Here is a 15841-nt window from a genome sequence, read left to right as displayed (position 1 = left end):
TAAAGCTTCGTACTCACCCGCAACATAGAAAACTGATCCTTCTGTTCATGGTCAAGGTATTTTTCGATGTTGAAAAAAGTATCAAAGAACACATTTGTCAACTTACATCGCTTTAAATCATGCAGGGTAATTTTTCCTGTAAAGAATATTATAAGACAATTAGAGGTAAAATAATTAGAGGTGAACTTATCCTTTCTCCAAAGAGAAGGAATGCTATTCAAAAGCTAAGTCACCATTACTCAATCATCATTGCTCAAGAACATTTGTCACTGATGCTCAATGCAATGGGAGGAAGTGAATAGATGAAATACACACCTAGAGATTTGTCCTTCAAAGTGGACAGAACTTTTAAATGTTTCAGGTTTGTTCCTTGCTTTGGCTGTCATCCCACTGTCCTTTGGTATGTTGGAGTGAGATACAGTCTACCTCACTTAGCTATTAAAAGTCATTTAAGGTAACTGTTTAAGCTTCCTCAAGGGATAGAAGTCTCCAGTGAGCTAACAATTCCTTCCCAAGGAGTGCTTGGGTAGCAGGTAGGAATCTCCTATGGCAGTGACCCTTTTTCTTCCCTGACTTGAACAGACAAATGTATGACACAGATGACAGTGTGTGACTGTGCTTCGTACAGATGAATTTTTCATAGAGACAAGGTTGCCACACTTGTCCAGCCTGATCAATATTTACTGCTTGAGAGGAAAGCTGAATTCTCAGAGGTGTTTTGTTTGATTTTTATAGAGTGATACTTTAAAGACTCAAATCAATGGATCTGTTAAGCATTAGAAGTATTTGTCTGTTGCTCAGAAATGTTACCCTATTTCAAAGCTGAATATTAAGCTTCTGCAGAAAGGCTGAAAAATATGAAATTTTTCAGGGAAGGAAAAGACAGATAACTATCCTTAAAACTCCCCTTTATTGATTCACCTGGAATACAGACAATTTTCCATCGTCAACCAAATAGGAACTAACTGAAGATGTTATAGAAGAGTTCAATAAAAACCAGACCTGGAAAAATATTTTCTCAGTATACTGTCCCAGCTTCTAAAAAAGTGTAACTCAAGGACATGACAGGAAAGCAAAAGCCAAATCCCATTTGGAAATGGTTGCCACACTTGCATCTGTTGTGAAGTGCCTCAGCGTATTCTGGGTTAGAGCTGGCTCCAGAACAACACAAATCCCCCATGGCACCTGTGCTGTATCTGTCAGACCCACACAGATGTCTCATGCACTGGGCCATCTCGAGTGGCAGCAGCTCTCCACAACCAAGCAAATGATTTGAGTCCTAGTTATATAAGCTCCCAATTTAAGTTAGACTCCTATATTTGGTTCATTTATTTGCTTTCCAGTTTCCGTTTATTGCAGTGGGAGCTCAGACACTCAACACTCATGTAGGTGCCTTTCATTGTCCCTCCAACACCAAGAAAAAGAGTGAAATTGAAGGAATTAATTCAGGTCTCCGTAAGCATCCTGTACCAAACTGTACCACATTTTAGCCCTAACTTTATGAAAGTATCATCTCTTGTTTCAAATCTACCAGGTGAAACTTTATTTTTTGCTGATAGTTTTTTTATTAGGAGAGCAGAAGAATTTTTTCTTAATCCACCTTTTAAACATCATATCAGTTTTTATATTAAAAGAAGTCACTACTGGCTTTCCTTTCTGTTGTCCTAAATAACTCATCTTGGTTGTGTTCCATAGCCTTCTTTTGCCATCCTCATGACATAGAGGAGATACATCAATCTTGTTTCATTTGAAATGCAGAACAGACACATTACTGGAAACCTCTGTCTTTCAGAAGCATTTCGTACAACACTGGAAGGGAATTACTACAGAGCTTGGGAGGTGGTTGTAAGCAACCATATAACATAAATGTGCTTTTCAGAGCTTGCTTCACTTCATTTTAAATGCTCCCCAGCCCCCATGCATTATACAGTGTTGGTCTAAGACTTCATTCCACTGATATCAAGGATTGAGCTTCCAGAAGAATCATACTTCATATTCCTTTATATTCCTTTTCAGTTACAATTTTTTTATTTGCCTTTAGAAATTGTTTTCACGTAGCAAATCCATTTTAACTTTGTTTAAATAAGAATATGAAGCTTTAAGTTCTAGTTTTGAGTAATTTCAATTCCCTGTGCAAAAAATCACATCTCAATAAAAGACAACTGTTTCTTGTGTAAAATGTAAACTGAAGCTTTATCAGCAAAAGAGAGAGAACAGGAGAACAGAATATAGGTCTATGAAGGTTCAGATGGACATAGAAAGTAGCTGAAAACTCAGAACAGTTTATTATTCACTTAATTTTAAGCCTCTTCTCAAGAATTTCCTAAGGGCAGCTTAGGGTTCTAATGTAAAATAACTTAATACTGATCTACAGAGACAAACACTGTTTAAAAACTGTTCCTTTTGAAGAAATCTTAATTAAATGAGTGCTGGAACAGGCAAGAGAATGGATGAACAGTCAAGAGCTTTTCTTGAGAGGATCAACTCAGTTAGACAGTGACAAGATTTCACTTAAGACTAAATGTGGCTACAAGGCCAAAGTAAAACCCTACAAGGAATTTTAAAGCAGCATGTTAAATTTTAGTATTGAAGGAATGCTTGCCTGGTGTTGGAAGACCAATCAGTTAATAAGTTCTAACAGACTTTAGTGAAAAGACAACCTCAAGGCATATTATGTGTGTGACCAACTCAGTGCTCTTACAGGTGCACCAACTCCTAAACCCAGAGAATCAGAAGAGAAGGATGGAGAAGGATTTTATTACCTTCATGTTGTGGCTTTACAAGATCCAGCATCTGGCATAAACAGTCTTCAAATGGCAAAGGTTCTATGGCCATGTTATCTAATTTTTGGCACTGTTCTTCATAAAAGTACTCCAATTCATACATAGACAAAGCACCGTCCCCATCAAGATCCATGCAGCGGAACCAGTATTCAATGCTGAAATTCAGTAACAGCAAAGAGCTCTTTATACAAACTTACTACAGAATTTCAAGAATTCATGTTGCCTCTTTTAAAGGCAAAACTAGACTTAAGACTACATTCCATAATGCCATAGAAAGTCATTAAACACCACCTACTGTGCTAGAAGTTTCTGGTATTTGCCACTCAGTATTGCATTTGAAAATGCATTTGTTAATTGTGTGAAGAAGACTGAAACCCATGGTTTTATATAAAAAAAATAAAAATCAAGGGAGCCAAAGAAAAAGTGCATCAAAACTTCAGTATTTTGCTTTTTTCCCATATTGAACAAGCCATTGAACATGTTGTTCAACATGTCACATCACAGGTTTCTTATCAATATCATACAACTCATAGCAGCTGCAGTTTCCCAAAGTCACTGGCATCATGAAACAACTGCAATTTCCTTTATGTATGACCCTGTCCATAAGTAGGCCACACACAGCAAACGGAACAAAACCAGTGAATTAGCCTCTTAAAAGTCAGGAAAATAGACTTCTACAGCAACAACAACAGGAGACACAGATAAATAAGAATGATGCAATGAACTGGGCCAGTTTTCCACTCATGTTTTTATAGTTTAGCTTCTTCCATCAGAGTTCCAGCTGTGCATCACTGGCCCCCATCTCAGGACTGGAAAAGCAATAAAGTTGGTCTTTGTTAAAACATAAACTTACCTAGTTGGTGTTTTCTTGTCCTCTTCAGATATCAAAAACCAGACAAAATCAGCGTAGCTAATCTTCCCATCTTTTTGTGCTTTTCTACCTCTTGAAGGCCAATGGGGAAAGAGAAAATTTATTTTAGAACACCTAGTTTTTACTAATCAAAATGAAGGATTATTTTCCTTGCTGCTATTAACTATGAGCTCCTAAATGATGCAGTGTTCATAAGGTAATTTGTCACAGACTACACTGATCATTCAGGATAAGGAGCTTGTGTGCTCTGTTCTATTTCTAAGGCAATGGTAAAGAGGAAGGGAGCAGCTGGAGAGGAAGGTAGCACTCTGTCCTACAAGGACTTACAGCTTTTCTCCCTGGGCAGCAAAGCCACTGCTTAATTGTTAACAGAAGAGATATCTCAATTAATTTTTAATGATATGTTATATACAAGTACATATGCTTTTTAGAATTTCTATTCAGGTAGAAGTGATGAGAAGTTAAAGCTTTACTGAACTTCAGTAGCTAAAAGCTTTGGAATGCAAATGAAAATGAAATAGAAATATTCAGGAAGTGTCGAGGACAAGAACATAATTGTCTGTTTCTACTCACATACCACAGAACACAGTAACTAAAATAAGTTCTGAAGACACACAGTCAACCTGTCTAGTAAAAAGTCAGGTAGGCAGTTCCTAGATATATTACGTTTCAATTCCAAATTCTGTTTTGTTTTATTTTCAAGAAATAAAAAGAAAATATATGGTATATGTTTTGTCTTGCCCAAAAAACTCATAAAAAGGAGTAAGGTCTAGTAGACATGTGCCTGCCAAGTGTCATTTCACTCATTTCAGCTTTTGTTATTTCTGTTTATCAGTTGTTTTCTAACTGCAGATACCATGCTAGCAGTATGTTTCAAAAATGAATAAGATGCCATAAATACACAAGAGGAAGTCAATCCAAAGGGGAAAAAAGAAAAAATGACTGTCAAAAATGCAAATTAACTCAACTGGAGGCATTTTTGCAAATTTATTGATGCAATAAGCATTTATTTTACAAGTAGTACTTAAAATCTCAGTTCCCTTTGAACATTTTACAGGTTCAAGGGATGGAAAAACAATGATGCCAACATTTCTTCTCTTCCTCATTCCCAGCCCTGCTAAATCACACCACATCCAGTGACAAATGTTCACATGGGTAAAGAAAGGAGAGTGAAGAACTTGGAGTGTGCCAAAGATTCCAACAGCACTCTAGTATTACTGGAGTTTAAGTTACTTAATAAATGTTGAAATTCATTGCTACATTGCAAGGGGAAAGCTTTTTTTTCCCTGGGAATATCATACAGTTTAACAAGCAAATATTGAATTGGATTTAGATCAGCATACAAAGTAAGTACCTTGTTACTGCCCCTGAGAAGATCCGCTCTATCATCCTATTCGAAATTGCTGTGAAAAAAGGTTTAAAACAGTGTCAATTCAATACAAGTTATTTTTTGCTTTGTATTGTCTAGTTGAAGAGTTTACTGGAACCCTTTATATATACAGATCTGTGAGAAAGCTCATTAAAATCCCTTTGGGTCCATTTGGAGAGAATCACTTAACAGAAACTCTCCAAAGCAAAGCTAGAACCAACCAGCTTTGAAATCCAACTTGATACACAAATAGTAGTGTACTGAAAATAATAAAATTGGCTGATTAATAAAAGACAGCATTTACCAGTTCTTTCACAAGTAAATCAAGTTTTCCAGTGATGTTAAGTTTTACATGACCTTGGCAAAGAGCCAAAATAGAACTGGCACGATCATACATAGTAAACATACCTAACTGATTCTGCCAGGGATCTATTTCTGACATGGTTCTGATCCATGCTTCTATTTTGAAACCATTTCAGGGATTTTAGAGACATGTCTTAACTGAGCACTACCTCTGTAAAGGATATTCTATTTATCCTTAAGAATTTGTGGATGGTACTCAAAGCAGCACATGATACTATTCTCATAGAAGAAAAATTAGTTCTCATTATTCTAGCTTTGAAATAAATTTTCAGCACTGTAGAAATACTGATAATTAAAGCAGGTGGTTAACAATTCAAATAACTGATCTGTTTTATGTACCTATGGTGATGCCATCACCACATCATTGTAGTAAGGACACTAAACTTCATCTTTATCCCCAGAACTGTAGGTCAGCAAATTTGTTTCCCACATATGTGCTGCTGCTTCTTACCTAGTTTTCAACCTTCTCAACAACAGCTACATTCTTGATCTAGTGTAATTTTAGTCCAGCAACAGTACTAGGGAGAGATTGATGTAACCACATTATCTGATTTTGACAAGCAAAAGGACTAAAGTTAAGTTATCAGACCCATTTTATAGTCTTTAGTCTAGTTCTCACTAAGCAGCAGCTGTTAACTTTAAACCCAAATTCCACGGTTTAAAGGATGCAAAATTAAGTTGCAAGTGGCACTGTATCAGTTGTGCTTTCTTTCTGTAGTGTGCTAACTCAGCAGAGCAGCCACTCAGATGAAAGCACCTTTCCCTCCTTGTTGTCCTAAAGCATAGTCAAACTTGAGTAGGAAAATTTTCAGAAGCAATCGGAATTGTGTTTACTCTTTTGGATTTTTTATGGGACATTATTCCATAACCACTTTGTGCTTAAGTAAGCTTTCCGGTCCTGAAGGGAACACTATTGAGATGACAATGGACAGAAAGCATCTAAAAACCCCTCAGCAGTTCCATACAAGCTACAAGAATATTTAAAATAGTGCAAGACTACAGAATCAGAGTCATTGCATATTATAAATGCAGAAAATGTAAACCTGCTAACTAGTGCTACATAGTATTAAAACAAAATGTACTGCAGCTAAGTTAGCAAGACTTTAAAATAAGCCAAGTACCTGAATGTATGTTTGCCTTTTCTACTCTTCATACCTTGCCATAGAAGCCATGGCACTTGAATAATATCAGTATAATTGATAATTTCCAAGGTAACAACACAAAATTGCCAAATGCAACCATTTATAATACATCAATACTTAAATGATATTTCCTCTACTTCTTTGCCAAGATCAGAATTCAAATTCCTCAAATCTGGCATTGGTAGATGCAAAGCAGCATCACAGATGACTCGTCCTGCTTTATTTCACTGAATCAGCAGGATCAACTATACCAACACCAACAGACTCATGAACACCAGCCTTGGCATTTAACCACTTCATCAGCTGAAAGTTCACAGGTCATTTAATACATGTAAACAAAGGTGCTTCGTTTGTCATACCATGATCGTTATGTCGAGCTAAATCCTTCCGATCAATATAGAGGTCATGGTCTGTATCCAGCTCCCAAAATTTGCAATAGATAACATAAAAATGTTCATATGAGAAGTACTCTGTCAGCTGGTTAATATCAGCTTCCTCTTCCAATAATGCCACATTCTATTATCAGAAGGATAAACAGAACACGTTAAAGAGTTTGTAAGATGTTTTGAATGATCTGAGCTCTCACAACCTAGTTAACATCTTACGCTATTTCAGTGGAACAATTTTTATCTTCAGGGACAATGAACACTGTACAGCATGACAGCAAAGACTGAATACACACATAGTAGAAAACTAATGCATTCACAGAAGAATGAGTATATCAGCCCAACTTCTGCTAAACACATTTGCATGTATACAGCTCTGGATAGAAGAAATTACATTTAAACATATTGCAATGTATGAGAATTAATGCAATTGGGTCTTCACCACTTTTCAGAAAAGGAAGAAATGCTACTTACATTACTCCCTTAAGCAATTAGCTAATGCAATTTTAAAACTTCTAGAAATAACTGTCTTGTAAAATTTTAGATATTACGTACCTGCAAAAAGTTGCTTTTCCTGAGCTCATTACAAGTTATTTTTCCAGACCAGGATCTATTTACTGTATAAAATATTCTCTGTATAACCTGCAAGAAACAGAAAATGGAAAGAAATATTAACTATGCCTCCTAAACATTTGTCAAAGATGTCTTAGTTCAGCATTAGAGAGCTCCATCTTTCTCCTATTTCTATTCTTCTAATAACTTAATAGGTTGATGCTTCTCTTGTGTTGTATTACCAACCCATTCCTAAATCTATATCTAAACTCATGTAGACAAGTTTTATTTCAATGCTGCAGTACTCATATCTCACTCAGTAATGTTGCAGAATACTTGTATGCTATCGAAAGTATGTCTACTGGCAATTTCACTACCTCCCAGTCTTCCAGATCTACAGGATATCATCTAATAATCATATTAATATACCTTATTACTTCAGATTTAAACATCTGTATGCTTGCTATAAGACTGTTTTACTTCATAAATGAATTTAACGAAATAGAATTGGGAGTAGAATTTAAGGATCAGAGTACAGCAGATGTTACTACTTCTGAAGTTCACAAACACAACAAATCAACATTTGACAGAAATATTTCCTGCAAGTGCAGATAGAATGTGCTTTTCCCTCATTTAATTGTATTCTATTTTAAGTTTCTTGGGAAAAAACCCTGTTGATAGCATTAGATGTAGTACACGAATATTTTTAAGATAACAACAACAATAATAGTAATATTAATAAAATCTGTGTAAGAAAGATGACTAGTTCTTGTGCCTTGACTGATACTGGAACCAGAAACAAATGCATTCAGTTGAGTACCCAAGACTATTGTTTAAATCAGTTTTACACATACATCCATTTGATGATCTTACAGGTCTTTTCCAACCTAAATGGCTTGATGGCTATTTTGGACAACTCATGCATTTGGTGTAATTTGTTTGGATTTAGTTTACAAACATAAGATTTTAAAATATGTTTTTCCTGCTACTTAACTGAATTTGATATTCACCTCAATTAGGTTATCTTATGTCAACCAGATATACATGTCAAGTCAGTCATTCACCACTAAACAAAAACAGACAAAAAAATCTAAACATGTCATGAATGATAACTGCTCAACTGGTGATTGATTATACCTGCTAATTGGCAAGACTCAATATTGCACGTGTAGTGTTTCATTTGTAACAGAGCAGTTACCAGCTAAAACTCCCACCTCTTTAGGAACCCCTTCCCCCCATTTAAAATGTCTTCCCAGCTAAAGACTTAAGTTTTTATCACTTCAGACTTTAATTACAGTAAGTCAATAGTTTAAACTAACCAATAATTTCTGAATTACAAATAGAAGAATAATTTATTTATGAAGTTTTAACATAAATCTTAAACGGTAGAGCAGTTAGCTCTTCAGTTCTTACTTCGAACAAGAACAGCCGGTTCAATAACTCCAGATAGAAGAACATCTTACCCTACTTCTGAAACTTAATTAACTTAATTCTAATTGTGAGATTTAGGGAAGGTCTATTTTTGGCTTATACTACAAAGTAATTTTTTCTAAAAAGGTTTTTGCCTTAGCTTTGCAACTTAATCCTTCTGCATGTCATTATCTCATCTGTTATACATTTAACTGGTCTAAAAATAAAAACAAAATTGAATGTTTGGTAAAGACAACTGGGAACAGACTGAAACTGTTTTCTAAAGTGAATTGAGGCAGAGTATAAGCAAATTGCCTTGTTTACTATGCTGCACAGTGCTTTGTCAGAAGGGAGAGGAAATGGTGCAATACAGAGATTACAATGTCAAGAATTCACAGTTCAGATATGCACATAACATCCTTGCAGAATAAATGTATTATCTCATTTGTCAGGGCAAACGTTTTTAACATATTTCAGCTTCATCTTGGCCACATGTACCTTATCTTACCACTAGACTGACCAACCAACTTATACTATAGAATAGCTGACAGAACAGATTGGTTCCATGGCTGAACAACACAAGACACACGCTAAAGACACGTATATAATGCATATGCACACACACACACACATATATGCATGTATTTACAAAAACACAGCAGAAGAACAGCTCATTTGGTTTGCAACTGGAAGTATCCTTTAGACAAAACTTCATGTAGTGAAGTGAAACTAATTGCATACAAGTAATGTATTCATCTTAGGGAAAATGATCTATAATTATCAGTAATAACTTGCAGGGGAGAATTTTAGAAGACTGTATCAGGCAACAGTTATGCCATCCTAAAATATGACAGGAAAGGGCAGAGTGCTCCTGCCATTCCTTAATCTTTAAACTAGTATTCCAAATACTAGTTTACTTTTGGGATTTTTGATTAAGCACCAATTTCTGTTGAAGACTACACTAAATTTTGTTAGTGAAGTACTGCCAGCACTGTTTTATTCAATATTGCTAGACTACTTTATATTGCTAGTTCCTGCAAAGAAAAGCAACTGAAAAGGCAGGATCTTTTCTTTCCTACTATTCTTCAGAACAGGCAGCAAGCTTTCACAATTTTAACCAGAGAAGGCTTTGATACAACCCAGAATCCATTAAGCAACAAAAGAGCTCACAGGCAGAACATTTCCTTCAGCCACAATGGACAAGAAAGTTCTGGGAGCTCACATAATCATTATAACAAGAAGCAAAACCTAGTGCAGCAGGACATACTGGATAGGCCAGCAAGTCTCTGCAAGAAGGATGTAACAAATCAAAACCAAATGCTCTCAGAAAAAGCTTCTGCAATTTTAGCCAAGGTCAAAATATAAGCTGGATAAAAGATAATCAACTCTGCATGTTTTTTGTTGGAGAATATTCATTAAGCTAGTTTTCAAATGCACCAAAAAAGCGAACTGAATGTCATTTTGAAGAATGTTAATCTTTTGAGACTTCAGTGGAATCGGCTGTCTAGTCTACAGTTGAGAAAATTTAATGTCACTGATTTTTCCCTTGGGTACAGAAAAAAATACTTCAGTCACATAACCCTGGGAAGACAGAATGAAACTTTTCATGTATAAAACCTTCTTAAGAAGAAAAGTCCCCAGAGAGGAAAGTGGCAAGCAGTTTCAACATTATCATTATTTCACTTAACACTGAACATAATCATATTAATATAGATGTTTCATTCAAGATTTCATTTAATTAATCCCAGATTAAGGTCAGGATTCTAATGAGTACAGTCTACAGCCACAATCAAGTGTTTAAGATAACAGCCTGCTTAATGTTCATTAACTTATCCAACACTTACAATTCAGTGCTTCTCTCACTAGTATTAAATTCAGCAATTTCTTATACATGTTAAGAAAGACTCTTTCTTAAGCATCATAGTTTTTCTTCACAATATTTCTAGTTATGTAGAAATGAAGACTGACAGCATACTCTTAACTCTGGTTTTCTCAAGAGACAAAGATGCTTAGACATACTGATTAATCCAAATTTTGACTTAGTTAACAAAAAAATAGCTTTTCCAAATACAAATCACTTACTGTTGTAATGTACCGAGAATGAAATTCAGACGCTTCTTTTAAAAATGAAAGGCCTGGATGACTATTCACCACATCCTACAAAAAAAAGGAATAACAATATCCCAAAGAGTATTCATTAGTGGCTACTAAAACAATTAGCACAGAATAGCACATCTGCTTTCTTAACCAAAACAGTTCAAATTAACCACCACAACCATTAATAATAACTTCATTTACAACATGCTTCACATAAATAACACTACAGACTTCTTAAAAATAAAATTATCTTTTAAAGAATCCATATAGACAAAAGCTTTCAGATATTTTAGGAATATTATAGGATTTTTGGCCTGTATTTTAGATAGGCTAAAGATTTTGAACACTGCTGACTGCTGTAGCTTGTAATTTTGTGACTGCCTATGAGTCAGTAAAGTCAATTTAGGTTTTATTCAGTGGTGTTTGCTGCTCCTTCAGCGAAGCTTTATCAGGTCTTGAATTCTTATGCCACTTTTCCTTTGCCCTCCTAAGGCCCACCCTGACTTAAATAACTTCAGCTGCCTTCCTAAACATAAAAGATTCCAATAGCTGTGCTATTCCTGCAAGCAATTTTAAATCCCTGCATCTTACTGTAGCTCTTAAAAAAGTCTTCACCTTATACAAAATGATTAACTGTAAACAAGTCACTCACTAGCATCTCAGTGGACCATGCAAAGTGAGTTGCACTAAATATTATCAATAAACTTTAATAATGACAATGAAAAAGTACATTTAGGTCAAAAAATTCAGGGCTTTGCCAGTTCATCATTTTGTTGTGTTTCCAGAACTAGTTTCAGTTGCAATTTACTTGTAAAAAAGGAATGAAGTCTTCTTGCACCAAGTAGTTACATCCAGGGTTCATAAGAAGATGAACAAACTTTGCAGCATCATCATAGCAGGTCTGAAGTATTCTGAAATGTAAATATTTCCATTTAATATTCTACACAGAAAATTAATCATGCTACCTCATGCAGGCATCCTAGACCAAGGCCTATGAAACTGCAACCACAACATTTAATTCAAAAGCTAATTAAAAATGTCAAACTATGCTCCAAGTGAACTTATCAAAGCAGTACTGTCTCATACATTTCTGCTAAAGGAAGTGGGTATACTATGTAATTGATTACATGAATAGACATTTAAGTTAGCATTAGAGGAGAACTAGACAGAATAAAAGGCATTTTGTCCACAACTGGCATTTACAAGTTAGGGCTACTTTTCCCATAAATAGCCAGTCATTTAACATGCATTTTAAAATCTATAAACTCTGTAAATGAAGATTTGTTTGTTTATGTTAAGATATTAAAGTATTATTTAGTTACATTTTCCCAGGTAGAAGTTTGCTGTCAATGGTTGGTTATGACGAAGTGTTTTATTCCCCTTTACAGATGGGATTGCATTCAGAGCTTTAAATATCACATTTCAATGAATAAAATGCAGTACTTCTAAAAAAAAAAAAAATCTACTTACTTCCGCCACATTGCAACAAATTTATGAACCGACACATATCCTGTTCGTTCACCTCCAGCACAATAAAACAAGGGACCTTTCCAGTAAAGTGGGCATTCACAAGCCTACAATAAAGCGTACATCAGATCAGTTTATTGCTTGCTTATCTGAGGGTTACTCCCTTATTTATAGATCTTTCAAAAATTACACTTTACAAGTGTTCAGAAGAAAACATTAAGGCACAGATTTTTTAAAAACTGCTTCTGAAACAACTGCGCCTTCCAAAATAATTCATTTTTAGCAACTGCTCTAGGCTGAAGTCCAAAAGTGGAAAGCAAAACACAGTGCAACTTGTAGCATTCCTAACAGATGAAAGCACTGGCATGTCTGCTCTGTCCATGCTCCAAGCAGCTGAACAGAGTCAATGTTAACAAGCTGGCTATCTTTAAGCTAACCTCAAGACAGCACAAACAGTAAAAAAACTTCTGAACTGGAGCAAATTTACCTTTGTCTGTCTCAGAGGATGGCTCAACTCATCTGCATCCTTCCACGTGCATGGCACATCTTCTACTCAGTTTTAAGTTGTAGGTTGGCCTGCCCTGAGCAGCAGTACCAGTTACAACCCTCACCACTTCAGTGCTCCCTTCTACACCCACAGTGCTGCTTCTGTGTCTGCTCCAACCTTCCTCAGCAAAGTGCTTATCCTGCCTAAAACTGACTACAGCTGGGAGCACTCAGAGATGCCGGCATCTCCAAGAATCTCAAATAAGATTGTGAATACTGCAAGATGTATAAGGTCACCAAAGCAAAAGGACAGTTGCTTCTCATGCAATAGTTTAACTGGTGCTTCAAACTAATACGAAAAGGTGAGTCTGACAGACAAAGAGGCTTTGTATTATTCTTCAGGAGGGTGCCTTTCATCACTGAATTGTAGGTGACTGGACCTTTCCACCTTCCTTGCTGAGAGGGAAGGGTCTCTTTCATGCCTCCCCACTTTTATGTTGGATGGAGCTCTGGAAGGCAGCGATCCTATCATTCAGCTTAGTGGTTAAACAGTTTCAGTGAGCAAACAAGGAGTCTCTGAACCCCCAGTCCTGCTTTTGTGAAGAATCTTAGTTTCTATTTTCTAGACCCTGAACTTTAAATGCAAAGCGACAGGAACAGGGATAAGAACCTGAAACTCATTACCAAGACCATGACTTGCAGTGATTTTTCAAGCACTGATTCAATATTAAAAAAAAAAAAAAAGGAAATTTATGTTTAACTGGCTTATTGTCTGTTACACAGAAGTTTAAAAATATTTGCTGCTTTCTAAGCTCAGTATTTTGTCACTCTGCCATAACTCTGAATTAGCTCTTCAGTAATAACTAGAAAGCTATAATCTCAAGTTACCGAACCATTCTGTCTTTCAGTGTCTTTACAGTGGAGGTTCATGACCCTGCCAAATGAGAAAAAACAGTGTGGACACCTGAAAACAAAACAGGTATTAACAGTGCTTTTGCCCTAAGTCTCTTGGTCAACACAGAACACAGAACAACATACAATGTGCCCTTTAGTATTTGGTCATCCATGCAGCAAAAAAAGCAGTTCAAGTTTTGGTTTAATGTTTGTTTCTTTTTGTCAGGTCATTTGATACACAGTTAATGCAAAAAAATTACACACATAACTGTGCTATCAACAACGTAGAATATTGTTGGGTACTAACTTGTAGGAGATGAAAACACATAATACAATAAAATAAAGCACATAGAACTCATCTTTCCTTTCCATAGGAGTTCAGAACAGCAAGCAAGTTCTCACCTTTGCAACCTTCCCCATGTCTTCTAATGTTGCCCTCTCATTTGGAAATTCAGAGAAAGTTTTCTCAATTTTGGCAATCACAGCATCTATATTCACTTTTTCCTTAGGACATCCTCGAGGAAAATAAAAAGTTGGAATGTTTTGACTGTGTGATGGTGGCAAAGTTTCTTCCTTCTTTGTCTGAACCTGAATAGATAAATACACATTTGACAGTCAGGTACAATGAAATCATGTAGTCATCTGCAGACAACTTAAATCTCTGGGTATTATATGTTCAAACACACCTTCAAAAAGACTTCAGATTATAAGTTGAACAAGCTATTTAAGAATGAGAGCACACTGGAAAAATTAATGAGTATTTCCAAAAACTGTCATTTAGAAAGATTTCTAGGATGTTAAAAATTTAATAAAGACAACCTCAGTCTTCAGCATATGAAATTTCAAGACTGATAAGACAGCTTCTTGGAGACATCTGAAATTACTCAGGTTTTATTATCTGTTTCAGAAAAAACCCTTCAACTTCTAGCTTAACAGACAGATTATGAAAGAATTTTCTTTTGAAATATTTCTACTTTTACCACTTCAAGATTTTGAAATAAGCATGACAACTTTGTTACAAGCCACCAACCTGTTTAATTTAGTTACAGTGAAGATTTTCTTTTCTTTTTAACCTAAAAATGACAGATTTTATACAGTAATAAATGATGTCTGCAGAGGGATTTTGTTGGTAAATTATACACAATTATAGTATGAGAGCTTAAGAAACTGTTTCTCAAGTATTGTGATATATCATACCACTAAAAAAAAACCCAGATGACCAATAACAGGAGAAATTTGTTTAAATACATTTAGTTTCAGTTAAGAAGAATTTACCTTGTAGTTAGTTTCCAAAAGGAAGTCAAGCAGCGCAGAGAAGCAAAGATAACAGGCAAAGTAACTACAAAGTGAAGAAGCTACTCAAAATTAGCAATTAAAGATGAAGTTCTTTAATCCCAACACTACTATTCAAATGCAAAAAACAATGCTATATGGTGACTCATCCCAGTGTTGAATATGTTCAAGGTCCTAAATTCCATCTCTCAGAATTGGGTGAAAAGAAACCCAAAATCCCTCCAAAAAAACTCCAACCCTTATTTTACTCTCTATCATCTTTGCCAAAGTGCCTGCAAATATATCCAACTTTCCTACCACAGTCAAGGTCCTTCCATAAGTCAGTGAAAGAACTAGGTGCTTATGGACAGAAGATTTTAATTTGCAGAGTTCCAGCCCAGGAGCTGGAATGCTACACATGCCTGAACTAACCTTTCCTTCCCCTCTGCATTTGTGCCAGCATTCCTATCCACAGCAGCAGAATTCCCTCAACTGTGTTACAAGTTTTGTTTCATAGAGGAAAAAGTTACCTTCAATCTGTGACACTTGGAGTCGATGTCTGTCACTTGCTAAGAATCCTGTAGGTAACAACTTCTGATATCTTATCATTAGTTCAGTAGTCCAGTTGATTTAAGCATGACTGAATTCAGCATGCTTAGTGTAAAAATATATAATACTTAATCTGTGAGACAGTATATTTTTTCAGCTCCAAAACCAAGCAAGTATAGACTACAAACCTCTCAAAGCAA

The 15841-nt window shown here is 35.6% G+C and overlaps 1 protein-coding gene across 2 annotated transcripts in view; it reads right to left on the bottom strand.

Annotated features, from left to right (window-relative positions):
* The window catches only part of PPP2R3B (protein phosphatase 2 regulatory subunit B''beta), a 45725-nt gene that overhangs the window by 2508 nt on the left and 27376 nt on the right, over positions 1-15841 (bottom strand). For both annotated transcript variants that reach the window (XM_050331299.1, XM_050331300.1), the window contains 10 exons: positions 14223-14408; positions 12444-12547; positions 11782-11884; positions 10959-11033; positions 7470-7556; positions 6888-7044; positions 5009-5057; positions 3637-3726; positions 2763-2938; positions 18-136 (listed from right to left, as the gene is read on the bottom strand). In XM_050331299.1, coding sequence (XP_050187256.1) covers positions 18-136; positions 2763-2938; positions 3637-3726; positions 5009-5057; positions 6888-7044; positions 7470-7556; positions 10959-11033; positions 11782-11884; positions 12444-12547; positions 14223-14408 — 1146 coding nt within the window. The remainder of the gene's footprint in view (positions 1-17; positions 137-2762; positions 2939-3636; positions 3727-5008; positions 5058-6887; positions 7045-7469; positions 7557-10958; positions 11034-11781; positions 11885-12443; positions 12548-14222; positions 14409-15841) is intronic.

Source organism: Myiozetetes cayanensis, unplaced genomic scaffold (genome assembly GCF_022539395.1).
Source record: "Myiozetetes cayanensis isolate MyiCay16 unplaced genomic scaffold, myiCay2020 scf5-8, whole genome shotgun sequence".
NCBI lineage: Eukaryota > Metazoa > Chordata > Aves > Passeriformes > Tyrannidae > Myiozetetes > Myiozetetes cayanensis.
This window is presented reverse-complemented; position numbering and strand designations above follow the sequence as displayed.